The sequence below is a fragment of the Hemiscyllium ocellatum genome, chromosome 37 (assembly GCF_020745735.1).
Source record: "Hemiscyllium ocellatum isolate sHemOce1 chromosome 37, sHemOce1.pat.X.cur, whole genome shotgun sequence".
NCBI lineage: Eukaryota > Metazoa > Chordata > Chondrichthyes > Orectolobiformes > Hemiscylliidae > Hemiscyllium > Hemiscyllium ocellatum.
Window position 1 is genome coordinate 8,613,845 of NC_083437.1, and position 27,773 is coordinate 8,641,617.

A 27,773-nucleotide genomic window follows, 5' to 3' on the forward strand; every position below is an offset into this window, starting at 1 on the left:
TTCCATCTCCACTCTTGGTGTCCACTCTGATGTGCGGTTCTCACTATCTCTAAGTCACTGTAAAGCAGGTGAAATTTAGAAAATCCAAGTTTCCTTCCATCAAGGAACAAGACAATGAATTCTAATGTGCCTTTTCTTTTACCAGCACCATCCTATTACAGTCAACCTGTGTATTCGCCGTCTGCACCTTTGATAGTGCCTACACAACCGCCACCACCTCCAACAAAGAGGGAAAAGAAAACGGTATGACAAATCTGTGTGCTGCTTCCGTTTGGTTTGCTATAGATTGCCTAAATTTGTGTAGATGAGTGGAATTGAGCTTTAATTTGTAATATGCCAGTGGGAGCAATCTTGACACATTTTTAGGGAAATTGTTTACTACTTAGTTGTGTGCCTGCTGTTCTATGTGAAGATTTTAATAGTTCCATAGATCTAGGCTGTGCTTATCAATTTGAAAGCATTTAGTTACTCTGTTGTCTCAAACTCTCATTTTGTCCAAGAAACAAGTCTGTTCTTTTATAGAGTAGGGAAGGTGCTATCATGGCTGCCCTCAAATTGGGAACATTTGAAAACTGTGGTCATCATTTTTGTATTGATAACAATATTTGTAAAGGAAGGGGGAAGAGCATTCTATGCAGCTAAGTGATTTCAGGGAGCTTTAGGATATTGCATTGCTCTATATGGTGGAAGCTAGCTGCTATTTGTGTACCAAGATTACCAATACAAGTAGTCTTTCTGATGACTGACCACCTCAACCTCCATTTTGGGTACAGCTGATTTTCTTGAAATATTTCCACAGAGATGAAATCCTCCATTTTTAGGGTGGCGCTTAATTACTATCCCAAAATAGGCATTCATGAAGACAGTGGTCCATTGGTACCGGAATTGTAAATCACCATACTTTGGCATCATGTTCCAGCAGATCACCTTCACATTATCAACAAGTTTTTGGACCGAGCCTGGTTGTTGTAGAATGGTGAGGAGTATACTAACAGCAACACCAAACATGCCAAAAAATAAGATAAGTGTTGTCTGATGTTACAACATAGTGCTATCTGCATATGAAACATCGAAAGCAGTAGGGTATCGTCAGTTTCGTAATTCCACAACCATGTACCTGAGTAAGCCATATAACTTAAAGGAAAGTCTGTTAGTCCTGACAGTATCTTGATTATAATGCTTAAGACTTGTGGAATCAGACATTGCTGTGTCTAGTTCTGATAATGACACCTACTTGACAATGTGAAAAATTAGCTCACTATTTCCTACCCATATTGATCAAGTTATGTACAACCCTCAGCCAAGTAATTTTGCAGATGACGCCAAAATTGGAGGTACACTGAACATTGAAGAAGGCTACCTCAGAATAAAACGGGAGCTTGATCATATGGGCCAATGGCTGAGGAGTTGCAGAAGGAGTTTAATTTGCATTAATGGCAGGTGCTGCATTATAGAAAAGCAAATCTTAGCAGGACTTATACACTTAATGGTAAGGTCCTAGGAAGTGTGATTGAACAAAGACACCTTGGAGTGCAGGTTCATAGTTCTTTGTAAGTAGAGTTGCAGATAGATAGGATAAGGAAGAAGGTGTTTAATATGCTTTCCTTTATCGAGTTTAGTGGTTGGGAGGGCATATCACAGCTGTACAGGATGTTGGTTAGGCCACTTTTAGAATATTACATGCACTTCTAGTCCCCTTCCTATCAGAAGGATGTTATGAAACTTGAAAGGATTCAGAAAAAATTCCCAAAGATGTTGCCAGCGTTGAAGGATTTGAGCCAAAGGGAAAGGCTGAATAGGCCGGGGCTGTTTTCCCTGGAGCGTGAGAGGTTGAAGCTGATAGAGGCTTATAAAATCATGGGGCATTGATAGGATAAATAGAGAAAGTATTTTCCCAGGGTTTTGGGAGTCCAGAACTAGAGGGCATAGGTTTAGGGTGAGCAGGGAAAGATATAGAAGAGATCTAAGGGCAACTTTTTCACACGGAAGGTTGTGAGTGTATGGAAAGAGATGCCAGCAGAAGTGGTGGAGGCTAGTAAAATTGCAGCATTTAAAAGGCACCTGGATGGGTATATGGATAGGAAGGGTTCAGAGGGATACGGGCCGAGTGCTGGCAAATGGGACGAGTATAGATAAGGATATCCGGTTAGCATGGACAAATTGGATCAAAGGGTCTGTTTCTGTGCTGAATATCTATGACTTAAGGATCGGTGCTGGGTCCTCTACTTTTTGTCATTTACAAAAATGATTTGGATGTGAGCATAAGAGGTACAGTTAGTAAGTTTGCAGATAACGCCAAAATTGGAGGTGTAGTGGACAGCGAAGAAGGTTACGTCAGATTACGACAAGATCTTGATCAGATGGGCCAATGGGCTGAGAAGTGGCAGATGGAGTTTAATTCTGATAAATGCGATTTTGGGAAAGCAAATCTTAGCAGGACTTATACACTTAATGGTAAGGTCCTAGGGAGTGTTGCTGAACAAAGAGACCTTGGAGTGCAGGTTCATAGCTCCTTGAAAGTGAAGTCGCAGATAGATAGGATAGTGAGGAAGGCGTTTGGTATGCTTACTTTTATTGGTCAGAGTATTGAGTGCAGGGGTTGGGAGGTCATGTTGCGGTTCTTGTTCCACCAGTAAACGTACCCCTGATCTTTTTGTATTCTTCGACCAAGCATGGATGCTTCATCTTAATGACAGAATGCTTGTAGCTGCCCTCAACAACAAGGTGGCATTCATCCACTTGAGCTCTGTGGGGCCCCAGCACTGAGGCCAGCAGGCATCAATATGAAAAATTACACGTATAAGGCAGGAAGGTCGAAGTAGTTGCCAGCAGATATTCATTGCACCCCTAGAATATTATCATGGGTCTTAGGAGCTACAAACCCGACCTGACTATTTTCAAAACTGATGGTCATGTCTCAGAAGAACATCAGGTGGTGCTACCCTCTGACTCTTCGAAAACATTGTTTCATTTGTAATTCTTGATTGTGACTATGACTGCATCAGCACACTGCATGATATTTGTGCCACGGTAGTGCCGGATCATGACTGTTCCAAACAAATCATTTCCCATAACCTTTAAGGTCCCACCATCAACATTTTTGGGGTTGTATTTTGAATAGAAGCTTAATTGGACCACTCGTGTCAGTCCATGGCTACAATCGCAAGAGAGATTCAAAACTCTTCTGACAAGTGGCTAACCACCTGACCACCTAATTCTTTCATTGATAAGCCCAGTGGCGGGTAAAATACAATTTTCAGCAGATGAGTGCAGCTGGAACTGCACTTGAAACTCAACACTAGTGATTAGATTAGATTTCTTACAGTGTGGAAACAGGCCCTTTGGTCCAACAAGTCGACACCGACCCTCTGGAGAGTAACCCACCCAGACCCATTTCCCATATTTACCCCTGACTAATGCACCTAACTCTATGGGCAATTTAGCATGGCCAAGTTACCTGACTTGCACATCTTTGGACTGTGGGAGCAAACTCCACACACAGTTGCCCGAGTCTTGGATTGAACCTGGGACCCTGGTGCTGTGAGGCAGCAGTGCTAACCACTGAGCCACCATGCCGCCCTTGTGCTCTTGATTGGTGGCCTATCCAATGTGCTTGGCATCCACCATCTTTAATACTGGTACATTCTGACTGCAGTGGAAATTATCACAATAGATCACTAAGGTTAACTTAATTCCTCTTTTGGCAGTCTTTAGACCCTTTGTTGCCGAAAAGGAGAACCAGTTTATGGAAATAGCATTACCTACAAATAATTTTCTAATTCTCCCATACTTCCTGGCGTGGACTCCTTCCTTTCCTACTGTTAAATTAACTGCCTGGAATTCCTTGCCTATTACCATTCTAATAGCATCACAACTAAAAGAACAATAACAATTCAAGAAGGTTTACCATTTTCTCTTAGTAGGTATAGCAGGATAAAGTTGACCAAATGTTACCCATACCCTAAGAATAGCTTTTTTTTTAAGAAGCTCTCACATAGAATAGGAATGCAGTAGGATTACAATAAATACACTTTGTCTTAAGCTCTTTTGGTTTTGGGAGTAGTTTGGGTCCACTTAGGCTTTGGACAGTAAAAACGTCAACGAAGCAGTTTTTTGGAATAGACCAAATTCTTGCCACCTTGATCATTGACACCCTGCAAATATGCACATTGTTACATTGAGATAAGTCTTCAGATTGTTCAGCTTTGTGACCTTAATTTTAAATTAAAATAAGCTACACCTTGATCAAGGTGTGAATCCTGGCTGCCTCCTGTTCATTTAATGTTGTATAATCGTTTAACGTTATGTCAAAGCTGTTTTAGTCCTGTTTTTCAAAGTTGACAAGATACCACTGAGAGAGAGGGCCATAAACCTATATTAATGTTCCAGTAGCGTGCCAGAGTTTCACTTCCCATGATGGCAATACAGAGGGGAATAGCATGATTATGAATTTTACTCAACATGTTTGAAATAATTTGAAATTGGTGTTCAAATTGAGCAAATCCTTTAGGCAATAAAGGTTTTTCTGGAGTAAAGGATTGTGGAATTTGCTGATGTCAGTCTGAAGTAAATTCTGGTCCAATGTTGAACTGTTCACTCTTGCTATCATTTCTTCACACGATATGAATGGATTGTACATGTTTGGAGATACAGAAGCTGCTACTGTGTACAAAGGAACCCTGATATCCGAATGAGATGGGCGGGCACTATTTTGTTTGGTTAATTGATTGAATGTCTTTCCTCTGGGGCTCGGAGTTTTCGGAAATTTCTTTCTTCCTTGCTCTGTCTGCCTTGCTCCCTCTGTCAGGATTTGCTTCTGAGTGGATACACACTTGTGTGTAAGGGACCTGCAGCATTGCTGGGAAATCCCCCATCCCCATGAATTCAATGGGATCGTCACAGTGAGCACTTGCTCAGTCCGCTCCCCGTTCAGGAGACGAGGCAGTAGGACATCCCTCCCCTCCCTCCTCAGTGTAGAACTCCAAGAAAAGTGTGGGGAGAGATAGAATGAGGGCGGGAGGTCAGTGATGGTGCCTGGGGCTCCCATCGATGTCTGGGACTCTTCTCGGCAGCATTTCAGTAAGCCGCGTTTGTTTTTAATTATTGTAAACAAAAATTGCGATCGGTGTTGAAACAGCTCTTTGAAGTAATGTTTCTATCAGGACCTAAAGATCTCTTTCAGATGATCCGGTATTCGGATAATCAAGGTTCTTCTGTACTTTCCTATCATTGAGAAGACTTTGTGTCTTTTCACACTCGCTTAAATGCCAGCTGCATTTGGTTCTCAAAACAATACCAGATGATATCAACACTTTGATTTGATTAGATTAGGTTCCCTACAGTGTGGAAACAGATCGTTCGGCCCAACCAGTCCACACTGACCCTCCGAAGAGAAACCCACCCAGGACCATTTCCCTCTGACTAATGCACCTAACACTATGGGCAATTTGGCATGGCCAATTTGCCTGACCTGCAAGTCTTTGGACTGTGGGAGGAAACCGGAGCACCCTGAGGAAACTCACGCAGACATCGGGAGAATGTACAAACTCCACAGTCGCCTGAGGCTGGAATTGATCCTGGGACCCTGGTGATGTGAGGCAGCAATGCTCACCACTGAGCCACAATGCCGCCCCAAAGCTCAGATTAGATTCCCAATTTTCTTCCTGAAAACCAAATAAGTAGAATACATTCTGTACTCATGCTTATGTACAAGGACTAAAGTTATGGCCTGATCTTGTAGAAGTATGCAATGCTTTTGACTAATTCTGGCAAAAGTCTCCCTTTCAAGTCAGAATATCAGCCAAACTTCATTTCTTTTTATTTGGAGCAACATGTTTAAAATGTTTTTGTTTGTTTGTTTTTTTATGTGTACTCGTTCTTGCTCTTTTCTCTTTCTTCATACTCTCAAAGTCTTCCTAGCTTAATTAGCACATTCTTAGTTGTTCACAAATATACAACAAAGGCCACCTTCTTGAAAATAAGATGTGCTGGGTGGTTGGGAATCTTGACCTTCACTTGCTTTAAGTCTACATTTATACAGAACAAAGTGTCCGATTTTATATGAATAGTAGAGCTAAACTAGCTCTACTAATGTGATCAGAATACCTGATTTTGATAAATGCTGTGTGTTAGATTTTAGTTGGTTTAAATTCAAGGATGCCAGTCTCTCTGTTGTAGGGTTCATAAACTGCATTAATTAGTTTGTTTCTTCTTGTTTAATAGTGTGGCTTATTATCATTTGTATCCCCATTGTGTTTCAATTGTGAGTATAGTGTTGAAACAACTACTGACAGCATATTTCAAATTCCTCATGCTGTAAACCTGAGAAGAAATTGGAGTTCTGCACTTGATTTAAGAAAGATTTTAAAATATTTTTAATAACAAAGCTCTTTGGTGTGCTCGCTTGCCATTAAAGCTGGAAAAACTAAATTTTGTATCTAATATTTATCAGTGGACAGAATCAAAGGAGCACCCCAGCGTCATTTAAAAAGATGAATATCAAAAAGAAAATTGCTAATAATAATAGTGTTATACAGTTTAGTACTGTGTGGTTTCTTTTCTGCAGATTAGAATCCGTGATCCAAATCAGGGAGGCAAGGATGTCACTGAAGAAATATTGTCAGGTGGAGGTGGAAGCAGAAATCCTACACCGCCTGTAGTGAGACCAAGTTCCACGCCGACTCCACCTCAGGTATTTAGAAAATATTTAATTTCTTTAACTTAGGTGAACACCATTCAGCACAAAAGAGCTGTTAGCTGAAAGTTGACAGTTGTATAGAATGGTTAGTTTTTACTCTATTTTAGGTTCTTGTAACAGTTATCAGTAGGGACTTTACCGAGCTATGCACGATATTTAATGACACAGTAAATTTCATCTGGCTCAAGGCTCAGTAGAGCGAATTTAGGCCTTATGTTAAAAATGTTTCTTTCAAAATATAGTTAACAACTGGGACAAGTTGGCAGGAAAAAGTGAGTACTATCAACGTTTTGAAGTCACGACATTGACTTCAGTGCAACTCATACATGTAGACCAGATATCCTGGATTAATCCGTTCCTAATTTCATTGTGGGTCAACTTCTACGAGAGTTGGACTGCAGCAGTTCAAGAGGGCAGCTCAGTGCCATCTTTTCAAGGGCAACTAGGGATGGACAATAAATGCTGGCCAGCCAGGAACGTCCACATTTGTCAGTAATTGGCCCATGTCCCTCTGAACTCTTTCTATTCATATACCCATCTAGATGTCTTTTAAATCTTGTATTTATACCAGCCTCTACCACTTCCTCTGGCAGTTCATTCCGTGCATGCACCATGTTTAGTTTAATAAACAAGTAGGTGCTGTTCTGGGACAGTGGAACGGTTACTTTTCTGGAAGAATGAAATTGTGTGCTAAAGTTTCATTTTCACCCCACCTCATCTTGTGATCATTTGCAACTTACCTAACGGATAACCTAAGTGAGAGCCATTAAAGAGTGTGAATCTAAACTCCTCAGAATAGAAATAACTCCCTTTTTTTTGGCTAACTGAGTCTTCAAGCTGCACTGTTGACATTTTACGATATTTGAATGAATTGCTTCCCCGACCCACTCCCTCATCTCTACTTTTATTGCACTGGACTTGACTATTCCAAGGCATTCCTGGATTTCCTCCCACTTTCTACCCTTCATAAACTGAGATCATCCAAGACTTTGTTTATTTTGTCTTAATTCACGGTGAGTCCCACTTGCTAATACCGTCTGTGCTCACAATGGATTTCAGTTAAGCATTGCTTAAAATGATCTTTTTTTTGGACATCTGCTTAATATTCCTAATGCGTATTTGTCAAATTTTGATTAGTAACATGTGAACAGCAGTGAAGCATTTTGAAGCACACTATACTGTGTCGTCTCTATCAGCAATGCTGCAGTTCCACCTGCCAGCTCTGCCCCAGTTGCTTTTGATTCCAAAGCAATTGTTGCTGCACAGCAGTCACTCCATGTTAAATCTCATCTCCTGCATAATCACTAAACCCCCAAGACAGTCAGCCAAAATACCAACCACCACATTATTGCTGAGTATCTAAACCAATGTGTGCTCCTCCTCACTGTTCAGGTCTGGTACTGACAGATTTACTGAAGGTGAACAAATGCAGCCTTTTATCATTTTGGCTGGTTTCTGGAGACTTGAGATCACACTAACAGCAGCAGACAGGAGCTGCTGTAGAGCACCTGCTGAGGTGCCAGTTGATCTTGTTGACAGGAGAAACAATGTTGCCAAATCTTTGGTCCAAACGTTATGTGGCAAAAATTCCTGCACATTATCTAGCACCGGTTATTGGAGCATAATTTTCAGCAATTATGTGCATTGCCTGTTAACTGGGAGTGATAGTATAGTGGTTATGCAATGGGGTAGTCATCCCAGAGGCGTAAATCAGTGATCCGGAGGGGGCATCAGTTCAAATTCCACTGTAACAGCAGAGCCTTTAAAAATTCGTTGATTAAATAAATCTAAAATAAAAAGCTAGTCTTAGTAACATAGACCACAAGACTTTAGATTGTCTTAAAAGTCCATCTAGTTAATTAGTTAGTCTGTTAGTGAAGAAAACATGATAGTTTGTCTGAGTCTGAACTTTAGTTGACTCCAAAGCCAGAGCAGCCTGATTGACTGCTCCCTGCACTCTGAATCGGCCAAGCAACCCACTCAGTTCATAGAATCATGAAGAGAAGAGATAGGGTTGGTATTGGTATCTTTCCCTTGGATGGTGTATTTCAAAATCAGAGGGCACAATTTTAAGGTGAGATGAGAGAGATTTAAAAAAGACTAGGGGCAATTTTTCTTTTACACAGAGGGTGGTTCACATGTGGAATGAACTTCCTGAGAAAGTGGTACATGTGGACACAATTACGTTTAAAAAACATTTGGGTAAGTGTTTGAATGGGATATGGGGCCAGGAGCAGGCGGGTGGGGTTTGGCATGGATTGTTTGGACTGAAGGGTTTGTTTGCATGGTCACCATCTTATGAAGGTCAATTAGTGATTAGTAATGTCTACCCCAAGATGGAAATCTTTTTTAAAACATGAAATTCTACCATTAATTTTTGAGTAGACATTATTTAGAGATTGTATAGTACATTATTATTGTTAAGCTGAGAGAAAGGCAATATACAAACCAGAAAAAGAGAATATACAGACCAGAAAAGATGATTATGGTGCATTTAGCAAAAGCCAAACATTTGGCAACCGAATCATAGAGAGGTACAGCACGGAAAGGGAAAAGATATAAAAGGAGCAACTTTTTCACGGAGGCTCGTATGTATATGGAATGAGCTACCAGACGAAGTGGTGAAGGCTGGTACAATTGCAACATTTTAAAAGGCATTTGGATGGGTATGTAAATAGGAAGGGTTTGGAGGGATATGCACCAGGTGCTGGTAGGTGGAACTGGATTGGGTTAGGATATCTGGTTAGCATGGATGGGTTGGAAATGGTAAGAGAAAAAAATGAGTGCTAAGGATTTCTGCTTATTATATGAGCAAGACTTTTATTGTTTAACCACATTGGTTATTTTGTCTAACAAAGTAATTGTTTAAGTGAATTTTTAAAATGCATTTCCTGAAGTTTGAGGCAATTTATTACATTAATTAATAAATTCACTTTGGTACACCAGTGTGAAATAATGCAAATCTGAGCATCAGTGTGCATACAGTAATTTGTTTTTATGACAGATGCGATTTTAAAAGTTTGTCTTGTGATCAGAATTAGGAGATGTGATTTGCCATAGCACACACCTAGTGAAAGAACTCTAAATATTTTTATTTTGCAGTGGATTAGTGTGAAATGATAAGAAATGCAATTATTGTTTGACTAGCTTCTGGTGTGTGCTATTTACAGCTCTTTTAAAATCAAAATGAATATAAAACAATTTTATTCCCTTATTTTACAATCTTTGTAAATTATCCATACATTTACATTCAGTAGAACTAGTAATATTGGATATGTATGTTGTGATTTCAAAAGCACCTGATGATTATACATTTCAGTTCACTTATGAAACTTCATTTCAGCCAAATTTCATACACCATATTTGTTCTGTTCTGATCTGATGCAAACTCTGGTGCACTTCCAAGTACAACTTAGCAGCCAAAAATAACTTTGATCTTTAGGGGAGCTAAATTAACTGTTCCAGTGTTAATCTGATTCATGGTGGCCATGTGATGAATAATCATGTCATATGGTCATCAGTTTCATCATTTCTCTGGTGTAGCAAAACGAAATTGCGGGAAAAGATACAAGTCTACAATGTAAACTCGTACTTAATTTTGTTCTGAATGAAATAGAATTACCACAGTTGAATGTTATACATTATAATGATCACACAGTGTGTTATCGAATTCTGAAATGTATGCTTGCACTTCTTGTTCAAAGTATTGTCTGCGTTTCATGTTGTACTGAACTTTTGATACATGTCTGTCTTCTAATGTGTATGATGTATCACGTTCCCTCTAAGTTAAAATTCTGATTATAAGTAAACTTCAAAACAAAATGAAGTATTTTCCAGGTGGATTTTAATGCCAGGTCCTGATTTTTGTTACTTGTACGTTATGTAAAATGTTTTTACAATGTACTCAGTATTTAGGTTGCTGCCAGAACAAGAATTTCTACAATTTTGTTGTAGTTAGCTTTCTCACATGGAACTCTGCATTAGTTTGCCTATTTTTGCTGCTACATTTTGACCACAGACGATACTGGTCATCAGTTGCATCTTTTGCTAGGTGCAACTTTGGTTTTGTCTTTCCCTGACGGAATCAAATGCTTCATCTAACACTCTTAAAGAACCAGAGTTACTTCTCAGAAGAGCACCCAAGCGATGTGAAACTGTTGAAATTTTGACTTGCTTGTTAGGAGTTTGGTCCTCTGCTCCTGGAGCAACAACCAGGTTGTCCTCAAAGTTCTTTGAGCATATCAACATGACATGTTAGTGCTTCCTTTCTTACCAATTGATTCTGTTCACATTATTTGCTTAAAAAAACTTTAGTTTTAGATCCAAGTATATATTTGGAGTATAGAGAATACTTAAAAATGTCTCAAGTAAAAGAACTTGTGACCCACCTTTGATGTAAGAAAAGATGGAGAAGTCTAAAGTGGGTGTGTGTAAGTACAGCCACCCCAATTGAAAGTGAGGGCATAGACCATGTGTAGGTATTTCATTCTTTGTCCCATGAAATGATGAACGTACCAGTTCGTTCTTAGTTTCATAAACCTATTATTTCAGTCTTTGTTGTAGGGAAATGGCCAGTGAAAGTAATTGTCCCATTTTTATGCCCTTACATATTCTGCCTCTTCTCTGCCACAATTTCCTATTGCAGTGGTTTGCCAGTTAATGGTAGTTATATTGGTCGAGACCTGTGAGCTGGTCCCCGAAATTAACCAACATTTTTTCAGTAACTTTTAAATCCCATTAGAGTCAGACTGTCTGCAGTCAGCAGTAAACACCAGTGTTACTTTAATATCCTGAAGAGTGTATTGTAACTGAATAGTTGATTTGATAACATTTACATAATTTGTCTATACTTAAATAAAGCTGTAGTGTTTTCAGTTGTTGATTAATTAGATTGTTTAACCAATTTCAGCCAGTTCACAGCTATACATCAATAAATGTGGGCATTTTGAGACTCAGGCATGTTTAATGACCATAGAGGTGGCTCGTGTCATTCACTGGTAGCATTCCTACCTCTGGACCAGAGGGCTGGATTAAAGAAGTGTGTCATAACATGTCTGAACAGGTTGAGTAAAAAACATCTACAATGAACATATATCAGGCTCCTGTGATGCAATAGTGGAATCCCATCCCTGAGACAAGAGGTCCAGGTTCAAGTCTCACCTACTCTAAAGGTGTATCATAAACGTGACTGAACTGGTTGATTTTAAAATAAAATCTTCAAGACTGATGGAATTTACTTTATTAACAGTCAACCTATTCGTAATTAGCAGAGTTAACTGTTGTTAGGTGTGGCGAGTTTTTTAAAATATCTTGCAGAAATTTATTTTCCAATTTGCCTTATTTCTGCTATGACTTTGGACCTTCTGGAAGAGCTTCATGAAAGAGAGGGAAAGTGATAACCTTTTTATTATGCTGCCCAACAAAATATCGAAAAAGACTCTTAGAGGGAACAGTGAGAGCGCATTAAGAGTTATGTCTGTTGTCTATCCTTGTTAATGGTAATCCTCTTTTCTTTTCCTTCTCAATCCTGCTTACTCCATCTCTTTGTTTTGCATTTTCTTTTTGTTCTTGAATTTATTATCCTATAATGAAATTTCATGGTAAACTTTTGTTTGTTCTCCTGTCTGCGTGTTCCATGTGCTAGTTTCTGTGTCCACACCCTCATTATCCTCACCTCTTGTACCTCAAATCCCAGCAGCTACCCAATCAGGTTGCAGAACATGGACCAGTTTTCGGATCTGCAGAAAATGCTCACGTTGCTCCAAGTGTGGATTTCAAGCAAGGTTTGTTCAGTAGTTATTTGGTGCGTATTGATTCAGAGTTTTGATGTTTGTGTTTGTCTGTTCATGCCTGGTGGGAAAATGAATGAAAAGAGTTCTTCATTTCATTTTGGAGACCATTTCAGTTGCATACCATCACTGTTTTTAAAAAAAAATCCAAATGATTATATTTTTCTTTTTTTTTTGTTGGATATTTAGTGTATTATTCCAGTTTGTTTTCACTGAATTTACATTCCAACTGGAAGAAGCTTTCAGTCTGCCAGACTTCTCAGGATCTAGTTATGGTGCCTGACGTGCATGTATATTTCTCAGCAGTATATTTATATGTTTATACAGCAACTTATTTGTTTCTGTTTAGTCCTTTGTAATAGTTAGTTATACCTGTGAGGCAGAGTTAATATCAACACTATTAATAGAAAGATTTAGATTAAGGAATGCTTGTCATTTAGGAGGAAAATCACTGGATAACTCTTAAATGATCCTAGTCATTACTGCTAGAGAACTAACTTCACTTTCCATTCTGAGCATTATTGTGGAAGGGAGTGCATTACAAACACTATATAGTCCAATCGTTTCACCGTAATTTGTGTAATGTCTGTTGGCTGGCTGCCTGTAGATCTCCTCCTAAGAATGTGACAACTGTCTTATGGCCCATTTAACTTGCTGATTGATAGGAGTTTTGTAACTTTTCAAACACAATTATCCAGCAGATAGTATTTTATGAAGTTACATTCAATCATAAAAGAAAATTACTTGTTAATCATTCTAGAGTCTACTCAGTCATGTTTGTAAGGATGTGTGACAGAGCAAGATCTTGTATACAATGGAATGTGACTTAACATCAAATCACCTAATCGTTAAAATTGCACTACAGTATATAATTAATATTTAAAGAAGCAGTGCTCCCAAATACTCCTGACATCCAACTCAAACTAAGTGAGCTGTCTGTGTTTGCTGCTTATATGGGAGTTGATTTTTTTCCAGCATCAGTGACCCTAGCTGTGGCAGGCAATTTAATATTCTAGTAGCCTTACTTCAAAAATTGTAATCAAACTGTCATTTAATTCCCATAAGTTTTCAGTTTGATGTAGAGAGTGGAGAAATTTTATTTTGTCAGCTACTTCTGTTCAAGGTTACGTTATTTGGTAATTGTGTCTATTTGAAATTCTGCCCTTTCCTCATATTATAGAAAGTTAGTTCATACTTCGTATTTCTCATCTCAAAATACAAAGGTAAATATTGGATAAGGGTGGGCTGAGTGGCACTCATATGATTAAATTGGCTTGAGTGAACCGTCTTATATTTTGTTTATGGCTGCCTCCTGTTTGCTCCAGCTGTTTTGAATTTGTGATCCAATTCTAATGAATTTTTGTTTTTCTTTAGAAGTTCAATATTTACATTTCTTAATTTAGATTAATTCACTGTAAAAATACATTGTCAGAATAGCTTTAATAAAGCAACTCCTGACTTTAAAATAGTAAAGCATGCTCAAAGTAGGACAGTGAAGGAAGTTATCTAAGGTTACAAAGGGATCCAGATCAATTGGACCAATGGGCTGAGAAGTGGCATATGGAATTTAATTTGGATAAATGCAAGGTATTGCATTTTGGTAAAACGGACAAGGGCAGGACTTACACAGTTTATAGTAGCGCTCTGAATATTGTTGTTGAACAGAGACCTAGCGGTTCAAGTACGTGGTTCTTTCAGAGTTGACCGGGTGGTTAAGAAGGCGTTGGCACACTTGACTTCGTGACTCAGACATTTGAGTATAGGAATTAGGACATGTGGTTTTACAGGATGTTGGTAGACCACTTTTGGACTACTGTTAGTTCTGGTCACCCTGCTACAGAAGGATATTATTAAATTCAGCAAAGGTTTACAACACTGTTCTTGGGGATGATGGGTTTGAGCTATAGGCTGGAGGGTATGTGTTATAGTGGTTTATAAAATCACAAGGGCCGTAGAAAAGGTGAACAGCAAAGGTTTGTTTTTGCTAGGGCAGAGGAGTTCAAAAGTAGAGGTCAATTTTTTAAGGTGAGAGGAGAAAGATTTAAAAGGTACCTGTGGGGCAACTTTTTCACGGAGGGTGGTTCATATGTGGAATGAATTGTTAGATGGTAGATGCAGGTATATTTAAAAGACATTTGGACAGGTACATAAATAGGAAAGGCCGAGAGGGATGCGGGCCAAATGCAAGCAAGTGGGGTTAGTTTAGTTTGGGAAACTAGGTTGACAAGGACGAGTTGGACCTGTTTCCATGCTCTATGACTCTGTGTGAAGGCAGAGATGTCCTTGTGGAGGAGAGATGAACTGTATAGTACATTTTAGCTGCTTGTGTTGGTTTTTCTTTAGTGTTGTAGTACATACAAATAAATCCTATTATGGAGTGTGTGAAATGTGTTGTTTAGGTTTCTTGGACAAACCTAATTCATGCCCCCCCACCATATCACATGCACAGTTGTAAAGGTCAAGTGAATAGATTGATTTTTTTTTTGAAGTTCTTATATCAAGTCTGAAGTTCCTTGGATGTTTGTTTTAGCTGCAATAATTATGACCCTGTTGTGAACATCAGGACTTCCATGTATGACACTTTCTATAAAAGATCCAGTAAACTGCAGTCAAATAGAAAGTAGTATTTCATTGAATTAAAAGTTCAGGCATGGTACATGCCATAAAATGTTTCTATTTATTTCAGTGGCGCGAACTGAAGCTGCTATAACAAAACTGAAAGCAGGTATGGAACAGTTTAAAAACAGAATTTAGTATATCTTCTTTGCACCTTCAAGTGTCTGTTTGTACTTCTAGGGCAAATATCTGTAATTGAGTGACTGTATAAAGAGCTTTGGCAGTTTTACTGCCTGTTCAATTTGAAACATTGGGAAGGTACCAAACCTAATGCTAAATGTTTTCTCTCGCCATTTACTGTGCAGTGATACAGTTCGTGAAATCATTGATTAATTTTTAACTAATAATTGTGAACATTTGTTTCTATTGCCAAGTATTGAGGTAAGATGTTAATACTTTTGATGCATTAATAGGGTTATGAATTGTGTTTTGTGAGATGTTGTTGAATGAAGACTACTTCAAGTATGAACAGTGGAATTTACTTCGTACCTTATGAAGTGAATTTAGAGTGAGTTGCCAAATGTTTATTATCATGCTGCTCAAATGCCTAACTCGACCTTTTGACAGAGTTTGTACACTTGTCATTTGGTCCTTAAGTGTTCATTCACTGGTCTTTTCAAATTTAAAGCAATTGTGTAACATTTGATACTTTAGATTAAAGCATTCATCCAAACAAAGTGGCAGTTTTATGCAATGGTATATGGCTTGTTTTGGACTAATTACTGTCTGCAGTATAAGTTTAAGACATTCTTGAAAAGACAGAAATAAACCCTGCATTGAGGTACCATGATCTGTGATGTGTTAGCTCACTTTCACTGTGTGACTTGGGAGAGCTTCCCATATCCCACATGCAATATATCCTATACGCTCGGTCCCTTCCCCTCTCTGTCTCCATTAGATCCATCTTTCAACAACCATCCAAAGATTCTGCATTCCTCCAACTCTGGTCTCTTGTATGATCACCACTCCCTTTACTTCACTATTCACAACTGTACTTTCAGCTGACAAAACCTTAAGCACAAATTCCTTCACTAGTTGTCAAGACAGTAAACTCTAATTCCCTCCCTAATACACACAAGCCCTCCTGCTCTGAGGGTCCTTAAAACTGACCTCTTTCAAGGTGGATGGATGTGTAATGTAATCTTCGGATTGCTACCTCTATCATTTTGTGAACTTTTCCCACAAGAGTTGCACTGTATAAATGCAATTTGCTAGATGTAAGGAAATATGCTGTACAGCAGTATTACTTTTATGAGAATAAAGGCTTGTTAGAATATTCTTTAGAACTACAGATTAGACAGATATATATTGTATAATTCAGGTCATTAAGAAGTCATTCACTTTAGCTCTAGTTCTGTGAATGTCTAATCATTTTATGGTGACATCTAATTTTAAGTTGTGGCCACAAGAATGACCTTTCATGCAGTTAGTTATTTCTCATGTACAAGATGATTATAGAAAGTTAACAGATTTTTTTTTGTTTATGGGGATGTGTGTCGTTGGCTAAGCCAGAATTCATTACTCATTCCTAAATTCCCTCTAGAAAAGTGATAATGAGCTGCCTACTTGAATCACTATAGTTCTTAAGGTTTAATATTGCATTCAAAAGTATCCAGAACTCTAGTTACTGAAGTGTGCCAACTTATTCAATCCTCAACTTCCAGTGGAGCTGAATTTGTGAAAGAATATAATATGCAAGGCACAGTCTAGCACTAATGTGTGTTGCAGTATGCAAATATTGACTACTTTTAATTGCAAATCCTAAAATTCCTCAAGGAATGTGCGAGCCTCAGGTTGCAAAGCGTGCCTCATTTTTTGGGTAGCATCTGTAATTTAAAGGGTGCAAGGTTTTATCACTCCTAGACAAAACTATGTAATGAATTCATGCTTTATTCTGCTTTGGCCAGAATCGTTTAGAAATGCTTCGGGATATTGAGTACAGTAAAAGCAAGGCTTAAAATTCATTATAGCCATTCGTGAAAGCTAATAGTCTTTTGCTGCTGAAAATTTGCTTATGTTGGTTGTTGTTATGGTTTTGGAAGGCAGTAGGCTGATTTGTTCAATTTCTCTGTGTTTGGAATATGTTTTGACCATATTTTACTTGAATGTGCAGATTTAAAAGTTCAAAACTGACGTAATCCAAAATAAAAATTGTCTGTGTTTCCTGGTTGATATCACGATAAAGGCAACAAGCAATGTATCAGACTTCACCAAAAGGGGAGTCAATAATTAAGGAACTTTAATTTTAGAAGCCCAAATATTCTGTGCTTCTCCTATGCACATACATGATATGGGTTGATCAGAATGAGCAGCTGAGACCATTCTAGCGGAATGCATTTTCTCCCTTCGTTATTATATTTCTGTTATGTCCTTGGAGAAGATGTCAGTGATGAAGCTGTACTGCTTATCGAATGTTTTGTGTTGAAAATGTAACTAGCTTATATTTTATTTACATCAATGATTAAAGATGTGATCTACATAAATGACTAAAATGTACTAAATGTGCTTTTTGTTTCTGTTCTTAGAGGAGAAACCAAAGCAGGAGCCAATGGTGAAAAGTCCTTCACCAGATAGAAGATCAGAAGCTATTTTAGAAAGTAAAGACATAGATGGAGAGCCTCCTGATTCTGTCCCTTTACAAGTGGAGGAGGAGGTGGAAGAAGAAGAGGAGGAGGAGGAGGAGGAGGAGGGGGAGGAAGAGGAGGAAGAAGAAGCAACGCCAACAGTGGAACCTACTACTAGCGACTCAATTTTTCCAACTTTGGATTCTGTGGAAGAATCTGAACCATCCATTCCTAAGGAAGAGCAGAACCCTGTACCTAACTTATGTTTGCATGGGGAAGTAGAAGAGGATAAAAAAGAAGAGCAGGACAGTGAAAACCTATCTGGAAAAGTGATTATTGCTTCAGCTAACGAAATTATTGTGCCTGTTACTGTTAACACAATTAAAGATGTGAATGGCATGGCCAGACAAGAAGTAACACAAAGCACCTTAGAAAGTCTGTCACAAGACCTTCCTCCACTCTCCACTACAGTGGAGATTCCAGACATTCCTCGGACAGAAGTGGAGAGAACACCTTCCCCGATTGCTGTTTGCACCAATCTGGAAGTCGCAGTAGAGGAAGAGAACAAGGAGGAAACTCCTATTAGTGATGACAGAAGTCAGGATATGGAAAGCAAAGAATCCGCTGAAGAGGAGGAGAAAGAGGTAGAGGAAAATGACTCACAACAATTAAACTCCAAAAAAAGCCCAGAGATTGTGTATGGTAGGTTTGCATTGAATAAGACTGTCTGTATAATGTCAGATCTTAGGAATTTTTAAAATGATATTTGTGACATATTGTAATAATCTACAAGATATTAGACCAGCCTTTTCCAAGAGTGAGAGCTGTTTCCAAATACTTTCATAACCTTGTGGGAACAATGCCAATTCACATTTTAGTGGAAATGTTTCTTAAAGGTTTCAACACTTGCATATTATGCCAATGGTGTGAGAAAGATTGCTAGTTTTGTTTGACAATAGTTGATGTTCAATCTCTAGTTCAGTTTAGTGAACTAACTTTTCTCATTGATTATCCTATAAATCTTTGTGTTATATGCAAAATTCATGTATTTTTCAATAATTTCTGTGGTGTATATATAGGTCTTACTTGATTGATACTGAAATATGAATTCTTAAGACAATCGGGAAGGAATTATTTTCATAAAGCTTTGAAGCCTACTTCAGTGTACAGCTGATTTAATGTGAAATGTTCAAACTAAGGTGTGTTCTGATTTAGCTGATAGACCGAAGGTAATACTACCCAAAATTGGTATCTCAATCCCTGGGTAGAAGCAAAATCCATAATTGTTCTGCACTGATCACTGCTGGAATTGTCTTGAAAGTGCACATTCTGACAGCCTTTTATTAATAGATTTGCCAAGTTACATAACACATGGACAGTGAGCATGTATGAGCATCACTGCCTGTGAATTTCATTCCAAGCCATAATTCATCTTCGATTGCAAGTAATCTGCTGTTCTTGGGCCCTTGTAGTGCAATGGTGGTGTTCTATTTCTGAGCCAGAAGGCCTGGATTCAAGTCCTATCTGTTCCAACGTTGAACAGATTGATTAGAAAATATCTGGAAGTGTTTCATGTCCATCCCTGGACAGGTTGAGTTTAAAATTAAATGCATGTCACAGTTCTTTCTTTTGGCATTGGGTTAAAATACTGGAGTTTTGATTAGTAGCACTGCAGTATTCACACCACATGTAGCCATTCAGGGTGGCTCACCATTACTTCGAGAGTTTAGGAAAGGGTAATAAATATTGGCCTGGGCAGTGACGTCCACATTGTATAAACAGATCATTTAAAGAAATACTGTGTTGAGATATCAAAGAGAAGTTGCCATGAATTGAAACGTTTCCTAGTGAGATGATGGTACCTTTAGGAATGAAATTTAGCAAGATCTTTTAAGAAATGATGAGCAAATCTTAATGCACGAATTAATTTCATATAGCCCGTTCTGTACAAAGAAGATTAATATCCTAACTTATGGAGTGTAGATAGGTAAGTTATGATAATATAGATTTCTGAGACTGACTTTGTAATGCTGAATGTATAATTTCGCTTCAACTCTCAAGTAGATTAGGTTTTTTGGTGGAGAAATCCACTTTGAGACATAGACCTTCAAAATAATTTGTTTATTTGAAAAAATGCAATAGCTATGATTCCAACTTCAAAAGCAAATTGACCTAGTTGATGGTTTACAGTCACAAAGCTTCACTTTTCATTGAAAGAGCTTGACAATTTTGAGAAGTGAGGAAGAGAAATAACATTTTAATAATATAAAATAAAGTTTGGAATTAGACATAAATAATGGGAAAAATGTAGAATGACACATCATGGTCATGTTTCATCAATTTGCAAAGACCCATTCGTACCTCTTGAAATTGATAATTCGCGTTTAATAATGCATGAGAGGTGATGCACTTTGGTTTTGTTTTCTTGTTTTTCCTACCAACGAACATGTGCAAACAATTACGGAGGAACAAAGACATAGAGGTCATGATATGTAATTTCTCAAAAATGATGGCAAGAGGATTACAGTCATTTCACTTTTGTAAATAATGATGCACAGTAGAAGAATGAACGTATTTTAAATGAGAGGAGAGAGATCAAATGTGAAGAAATGCCATTACGTAGATAGTCTTGAGGCATGGTGTGGTTAGCCACAAAGGAAAGTTGGAGCATCTTTTAAGGAAATAAGTTGTGTTATGGAGAGAGAACAGGACAATTAAACTGCAGCAAAAACAATAAGTAGATTAATCATGAATCTGTTTATAAATGGCAGACCACTCCGAAACGTTGAAAGCTGGAGAGCTTGAAGTTTGAGGCTTCTTTGGTTAGTATTTGGAAATAAGATTTTTTTCTAATTTGTTTAAAAAAAAATATAGTTGTTTGAATACACTGTCAATTTTAACTTTTTATCCTGTGGCCTAAGCTGTGACACAAGATTGTTATAATATGCTTTGATCAGGATTTAGTGGTTGATTGAGGAAATTTAATAACTTGACACCAAATGGCATTTTTGAATATCAACTGAAATTAATTAACAGCAAACTATTTTTCAATGCCTTAAATTAGAAGACTAACTGTAAACTGAATAAGGTGTGAAAGTTTGTAGTAGATGAGAGTATGCACATTTTATTTGCAAATGTAAGGTGAAGGGCAGTTTGATTCTGACAAAAAGTTTCAAATATTGTAAATCAAATGGATTAGAAAAACAAACCTGACAAAGGTAACATGAGAGTCAGGACTGAGGACAGATAGGAAGGTGGATTTGAGACTCCACCCAGGTCAGCCATGATCCTTTTTAATGGCAATGTGTGCCCAAAGGGCCAAATGACCTACTGCTTGTCAGTCCCGTGTTTTCGCCGCTATTTGTCTAAGTGAGCTAATGTAAATCTGTGCACTACCTCACAGAGAGCTACTGAGATGAGTCTTTTTTTTGTGCAAGTAAATGAAAGACACGGAGGAATGGTTACTATTTTCAACAGTGCACAACAGTCTATTCTTAACCAGGATTGGAATCGGAGATTCACAAGATAGTGCCTCACCAGGATTCCACTATCGATTTAACTATCAGGACCCTGCAGATAACCTGAAAGAGAAGTTGAGAGACTGGCTGAGAAAGTTAATCCATTTTGAAATGGAAATGGTGGGCCATGTGTGCATGCTTTAATAAACTATATTTTTGGAATTTGTCTCCTGCATTGTGTGATGTTATCTAAAATACTGATTTGCTTGCAATCAGCTGTGCCTCAAAAGAATTGCTGCTGAGATATTACAAATTCATTGCGTGATTGGTTAGTGCGAAAGAAAGTTGTATGCCGAGTTTGGGAGATTAACCAGTGTTACACTCCAGTTACTTTGCAATGGAATTACTGGAATAATGGTTAACTTTTGATGGTCTCGGGGAAAGTCTTTCTTTTGTCTTCTATCCATTTTGGATTGGAGGACTGTCAAAACTGGAAGATATTCTCCATCGGTATCTGCCAGGAATTAACAGAATGTCTGTTTGCATCATGCTCGAGGATACATTATGTCATTTGTGCCTGAAAAGAAATATCTGCTTTCAAAAGAAAGTGCCTCTGTTTTGATATCATTTTCTGAAATTGCCTGTCTATTCAGTCCATTCCAAATGGAATAAAATGTACTTAGGATAAATGTATATTTCTGTGTAGCCTCACTGCAGTATGGTTAGGGTTAACCCTATCGCAGTTACATTTTTCTGCATAATTTCTATTGCTGCATGTTATATTGATACAATAGGAGATAATTGCATGACATTTGCTATTGATATTTAAGTCACTAATAATGAAAAAGAATGCAGTGGAAATGCTAAGTAAGTGCTTTGTTTTCTGTAGAGATAGGATGGCAGGATGCTCTCTGACAGGATGAGAGAGATGATTAGAAGTATTGTACACTCTACATTTGAATATTTCTGTGATGTTCGAGACTTTTCACATTGAATCAGGTGATGGAGGGGCTTGTGTAAAGCAATCTGGTATAATCTTCCCTTGTGTGTGTTGAAGCATTTATGGTAGGACCAGCTAAAATAGAAAAGCAGTGTTAGTCTGAATTCTAAATTTCAGTTTTGAAGGATCTAGATGAATGCCAAGTTGTTAAATGCTTTGCGAGGCATGTCATTTTTTTGTGGTTGAACTTATGTTTAGAATGAGAGGTACTTTGATTTCACCTGCATTGTATAACAGAAGAAACAGGCATTTACAATAAAAGTCCAATTTGACTGATTTTTGGAAAAATCTTAATGTTTTTTAAATAAAAACCTCAAGCCTCTATGGAACGCTTCAGTGAAGGACTGAATTTACTGGAGGTGGTCTATAACATCAATGGCGTTGACATTGACTTTTGTCTTCTGGCATTTGCACAGAACGCTTTTTTTTACTTTAGTTTTTCATACATTTTCTTTGCTTTCTCGATGAATATGGGGATTTGTTTTCCTCAATATTAAGAAAACCAGATTTTCAATCTTGAAGGACACCATGACGAAGCTACTCCTGACCTATAGATGCCTCCAGCTGAGCTCATTGGGTAGTTATCAGACAAAGGTCTGTGACTTCCTTGTTTAGTGACTTTGTATTTGTTTCTGTTCTGGGGATGCTGAGCCCAGTTATAGGTAAAAAATTAACCAACTGTCCATTTTAGTGCCTGGTACTAGCAATGTTGGAAATCTAAATAAAAATTGAAAACTCTGGAAATTTTACAGGTCTGGCAGTACATGTGGAGGTAGAAAATGGAATGTTTACAATATTTTCTGTTTTTAATCTAATTATCTGTACAGCAAGTCCAACTGTCTCAATTTGCTTTCGAGTGGTGTAATGTCTGTTATCTCTTAAACCTCTGACTCTTGTGCTATATTTATTTTGCTGTAGTTTTGGAGGAGGCAGTCTTTTCAAATAATGAAGTTAAAATTCCATATTTCTCTAAACCTTCAGAATTGTGGTGACTTGTATGTAATTTAATCAGTGTGAACAAATGAAGATTGGAGAAAGTTACACACCCTATCATTGATGTTATTTAAAGAAGTTTCTGCATCATACAGTCATGTTTTCCATTGATTGCAAGTTTGCAATATTTGGCTTGCACAACAATTGTCTTAAATCCTAACACATTTTAGCAGAAGTCATGAAATTATGAGAGGTTAATTTGCTTATTATTTTGTTCCTCATATCCTGAGTGTGTGATGGGAGTGGCTCAGTACATTTCTGGTCATGACTCAGCGCTCTGTATCTGCTTTGAATAATGTATGTACACATCTGATAAAATAGTGTCATGGCAAAACGATTTCTTAGGGTCAAAGCTGAGAACGGTGTTAAGTGGTAGCTGCATGATAGTTGGGCTCTGACAATCCAGCAGGACTTTAATAGAACTGTCATTGAATATTTGTGGAGTCTTGATCTGTTCTGTGATCTCCACTAATGTGGGTTCATTCACTAATTTGCATGTTAAATGTTCACGACTTAAAACTTAAATGATGTTGCAAATGTTTCTTCACCTAACAGTCTTTTGCCATTGGTATACACAATGGCCTAGGGGAAAGTGAGGACTGCAGATGCTGGAGATCAGAGTTGAGTGTGGTGCTGGAAAAGCACAGCAGGTCAGGCAGCATCCAAAGAGCAGGAGAATCGAAGTTTTGGGCAAGAGCCCTTCATCAGGAATGACTCATAGCTAAAGAAACTGATTGTAAGCCAGGGGTTGAACTGCTGATGTAAAATTGGAATCAAACTTATCAGACCTGGAGCTGGAGTCAAATGCAATATTTTCTTCACTCATTGCATTATATTGATGCCAGTCTCAATGTTGGGAATGTTCTAATGCCTCTTAGAGGAACATTGTTTTTATTGAGAAAAGAGTAGTAATGATGGCATTTTATTAACATATTTTGTTCTTGCTATGTTCAGAACAAAAGATTGTTATATCAATATTAGCCATAGTGTCTCATAATTTCAGCCTGCTTTCCTTGAGTTTGCCAATGAGGATCTTTGTTTACAGATTGTTGTTCCAGAAGAGAAACACTGGGGTGTTGACAACTTAAGGGAGCCCTTACCGTCTAGTTAGATACTTTAAAGATACTGAACTCACATTTGTGGGTATGTTAAACAAATTTGTGTGTTATGTTAAACAAATCTTAATAAATATTGTAGTTTTGAGTCAGTAGACTCTTACGAGTAATGTTTGTAATAGTGATACAAAGTGTAATAGATTTGGAATGTTTATTAGTGCCATTCCTACCCTGTTGCTTGTTTTATTACCTTCTAGCATTTTTATTTTAAATTTAGGCTTTTATTTTCTTTCGATTCATTTTTTCTTTTCTCATGCCCAGTGGCACATGAGACAGACAGCAAACGTGCTCATGTCTGTTTCTATTACTCGATTTTCCTGAAACAGATTGCCAGAGGGGTGTCACACTGCGTCAACCATGACTGATCAGGAGGCTCTCCTTTCCTTACTGGCTGCCATAGACATAGCAGAAGGACATACAAGTTGATAATCAACCTGTTTGCATGTACCTTCCAAGGCCCAATTAGTCCTGATGTGGAGTTTAAACCAAGGTTTCTGACTTTGAGGTAGGTGCTCTAACACTGCACCATAAGACCTTTCTGATGCCAAACAATTGTACCAGTAACAAAGGAAGAGCTACCTAGTTAATTTCACTCTTTAGGTCTTTCCCCATTCCCCTACAATTATTTATTCACCACCTTTTAGAATATTACTGTTCCAGTTGTTTCCATCACCCTTTCAGTATATTCTCCAAGATCATGATTTGCTGGGTAGAACGACTTCTCATCTTGCCATTTTGTCAACTACCTCAAACCTGTTTTCTCGTTGCTATCTTTTCAGCCACTAGAAACAGTATTTTCTGTCTTACTCTACAAAAAAGTTCATGATTTTGTGCAACTATATTAAATCTCCTCTTAACTTTGTTGCTACAAAGAAAATAATCCAGGTTTTATCTCAAAATAATTTCCAGAACTCATTGCCATTAGCAATCTACAGGTTAAACCAAATTGTAATATTTGATGAAACTTTTCAAGTATTTAAAATGGTCTACTCAACATTAGAGAGACTAAACGTAAACTTGGGGCATGTTTCACTGACCATTCTCAGCCGGGCCCACAGGGGCTGACCTGACCTCCCAGTTACTGTCTGCTTTAATTTCCCTCCGCACTCCCTTTCCAACTTAATCATCCTTGGCCTCCTCCATTGCCACAGCAAAAGAGGAACAACACCTCACCAACGCCTGGGCAGCCTACAGCTCAGACTGAACATTTGAGTTCTCCAACTTCAAATAACCTTCCTTCTGAGCCCCTCCCCCTCCTTTCCATTCTTCTGATTGACCCTTGCTTCCAGCTAGCAACTGAATTCATTTCTCCTGTTGACCAACTGGGTTGTATCCTCTACCTCACTTATTTATACCTCACCAACGCGCCCCCTCCAGAATTTTGGCCTATTTTCTTTAAATGGAAATCAACTTGTTTGGTGCAATAATTATTTTACATCCAAATGCATTTTTCTTTTGCTATCTCTGTTTTTCTTTTGCTCATTTTGGACTTGAGACTTCCATGTGAAGATTTGCCTCTTGTTTACTGAAAATCAGTTTACAACAGGATTTTCTTTCAGTGAAAGGCTACAGATCTGAAGGGTGTCATATTCTTGTCATATACGTGGCCAGATTCTAAATTTGATGTATTTCCTAAGTGCAGCAATGCTACTGCAGCTATTTTGTCAGTTTGCTTGGATAAATTAATCTCATCTTCAGTATTTAAAGATAAGTTTTACATCAACCTACCAGTGTATATCTCTGCTTCAGCCTGTCAAAGGGGAGTGAATTCCTGAAAATAATTGGGTAAGATTTGTTTCTGATTATGCTGGTTCTGTCCTTCAGAGAAATTATTCTGATATCCCTCATTTGAGCATTGTTTTTCTGTGTTTTTGAAACATTCCATTTCTTGCTTTTACCTTGCCACTTTGTGTGATGTATATGGAAATGTCTGGTTAATATTCTTTCAACACGTTTTCAATGCTTTGTTATTTTACAGGTTGTTCTGAAAAACAGGTAATTTGAGACTTTGAAATGATGGCAATCAGAATTTAGTGTCAGCATTAAATGTGGATCCCTAATCCCTACTACTGCATTCATTCTTTTTTAAAAGAAACTCTTTCAAGAGCAGTTTTTTTTTGAAGGAGAGTATACATATCAATTATGGTGCCATATTTGAAATATGCCATTCTTAAAATGCTTTTCATATGGGAAGCATCCACAAAATAAAGTAGCTTAAATTTACAGAACTGGTTGAAAATAAGAAAGCGGTTGTTTTATACCATTGAAACTGATCATGTCTGGTGTTTTTAAATTCATTCATGGAATGTATACAGTGCTGACTAAGCCAGCATTTATTGCCCATCCATAATTGCCCTGAGTAGGTGATGGTGAGCTGCTACCTTGAACTGTGCAGTCCTTGAGTTGTAGGAATACCAAGAGCACTGTTAGAAATGAAGTTCCAAGATATTGATGCACAACAGTGAAAGAATGCTGAATGTTCATTTTGTAGCTTGATCATGTTAGAGTGGTGGATATGCCGAGCCATCAGGTTGGAGCATGTGGGTGACTGCACTTCTCCTCATGATGGTCTAAGATCAAGTATGCTTCTCCCTTTGATTAGCTCCTTCATTACTCAGTCAAGCACCTTTGAAGACCACAAGATACAGGAGCAGCATTTGGCCATTCAATTCTGCTCAACCATTTGATCATGGTTGGTAGGTTTCTCAACCCCATTCTCCTACCTTTCCCTGTAACTCCTTTGATCCACCTACTAATCAAGAATCTGTCTTAAATACACTCAATGACTTGACCTTCACAGCCTTTTGCAGCAATGTGTTCCACAGATTCACCACCCTCTGGCTGAATAAATTCCTCCTCATCTAAGTTAATCTCTTCATTCTGAGGCTGTATCCTCAGGTTCTAGTCACTCCTTCTAGCGGAAACAAATCTTCTCCATGTCCACTGTATCCAGGCCCCTTAGTATTCCGTAAGTTTCAATGAGATCCTTTCTCATCCTTCTAAACTCCATGGAGTGCAGACTCAGGTGGTCAACTGCTCCTCATGTGACAAGCCCTTCATCCCCAGGGTCATTCTTATAAACCCCATCTGAACCCTCCAATGCTAGCACATTCTTCCTTCCTTAGATACAGAGCCCCAAACAGCGCTCAGTATTCTGACTAGAACCTTGTACAGCCTTGGAATTACATCCCTATACTTGTACTCCAGCCCCCTTGAAATGAATGCTAACATTGCATTTGCCTTTCCAATTGCCAACCTTAAGAGAATCCTGAACTAGGAAATCTCAAGTCATTTTATGCTTCAGATTTCTGAAGCTTTTCCCCATTTAGAAAATAGTCTGGGCCTGTATTCTTCATACTAAATTGCATTTCCTCACACATTCCCACATTGTATTCCATCTGTTATTCCTTTGCTCACTCTCCTAGATCACAACCTTTGTGCCTCATCAGCACTACCTGTTCCTCTACCTATCTTTGCGTCATCTGCTTTATCTCCTTTAGGAACCTACAAACTTGCTCAGTGATTGTCCATGTCTTTTGCT

General features: G+C 38.1%; 1 protein-coding gene across 1 annotated transcript in view; it reads left to right on the top strand.

Annotated features, from left to right (window-relative positions):
• Positions 1 to 27,773, top strand: part of LOC132833800 (eukaryotic translation initiation factor 4 gamma 3-like) — a 356,819-nt gene that overhangs the window by 222,675 nt on the left and 106,371 nt on the right. The window contains exons 9-13 of the mRNA XM_060852385.1: positions 146 to 243; positions 6,566 to 6,691; positions 12,393 to 12,480; positions 15,173 to 15,211; positions 17,628 to 18,368. Coding sequence (XP_060708368.1) covers positions 146 to 243; positions 6,566 to 6,691; positions 12,393 to 12,480; positions 15,173 to 15,211; positions 17,628 to 18,368 — 1,092 coding nt within the window. The remainder of the gene's footprint in view (positions 1 to 145; positions 244 to 6,565; positions 6,692 to 12,392; positions 12,481 to 15,172; positions 15,212 to 17,627; positions 18,369 to 27,773) is intronic.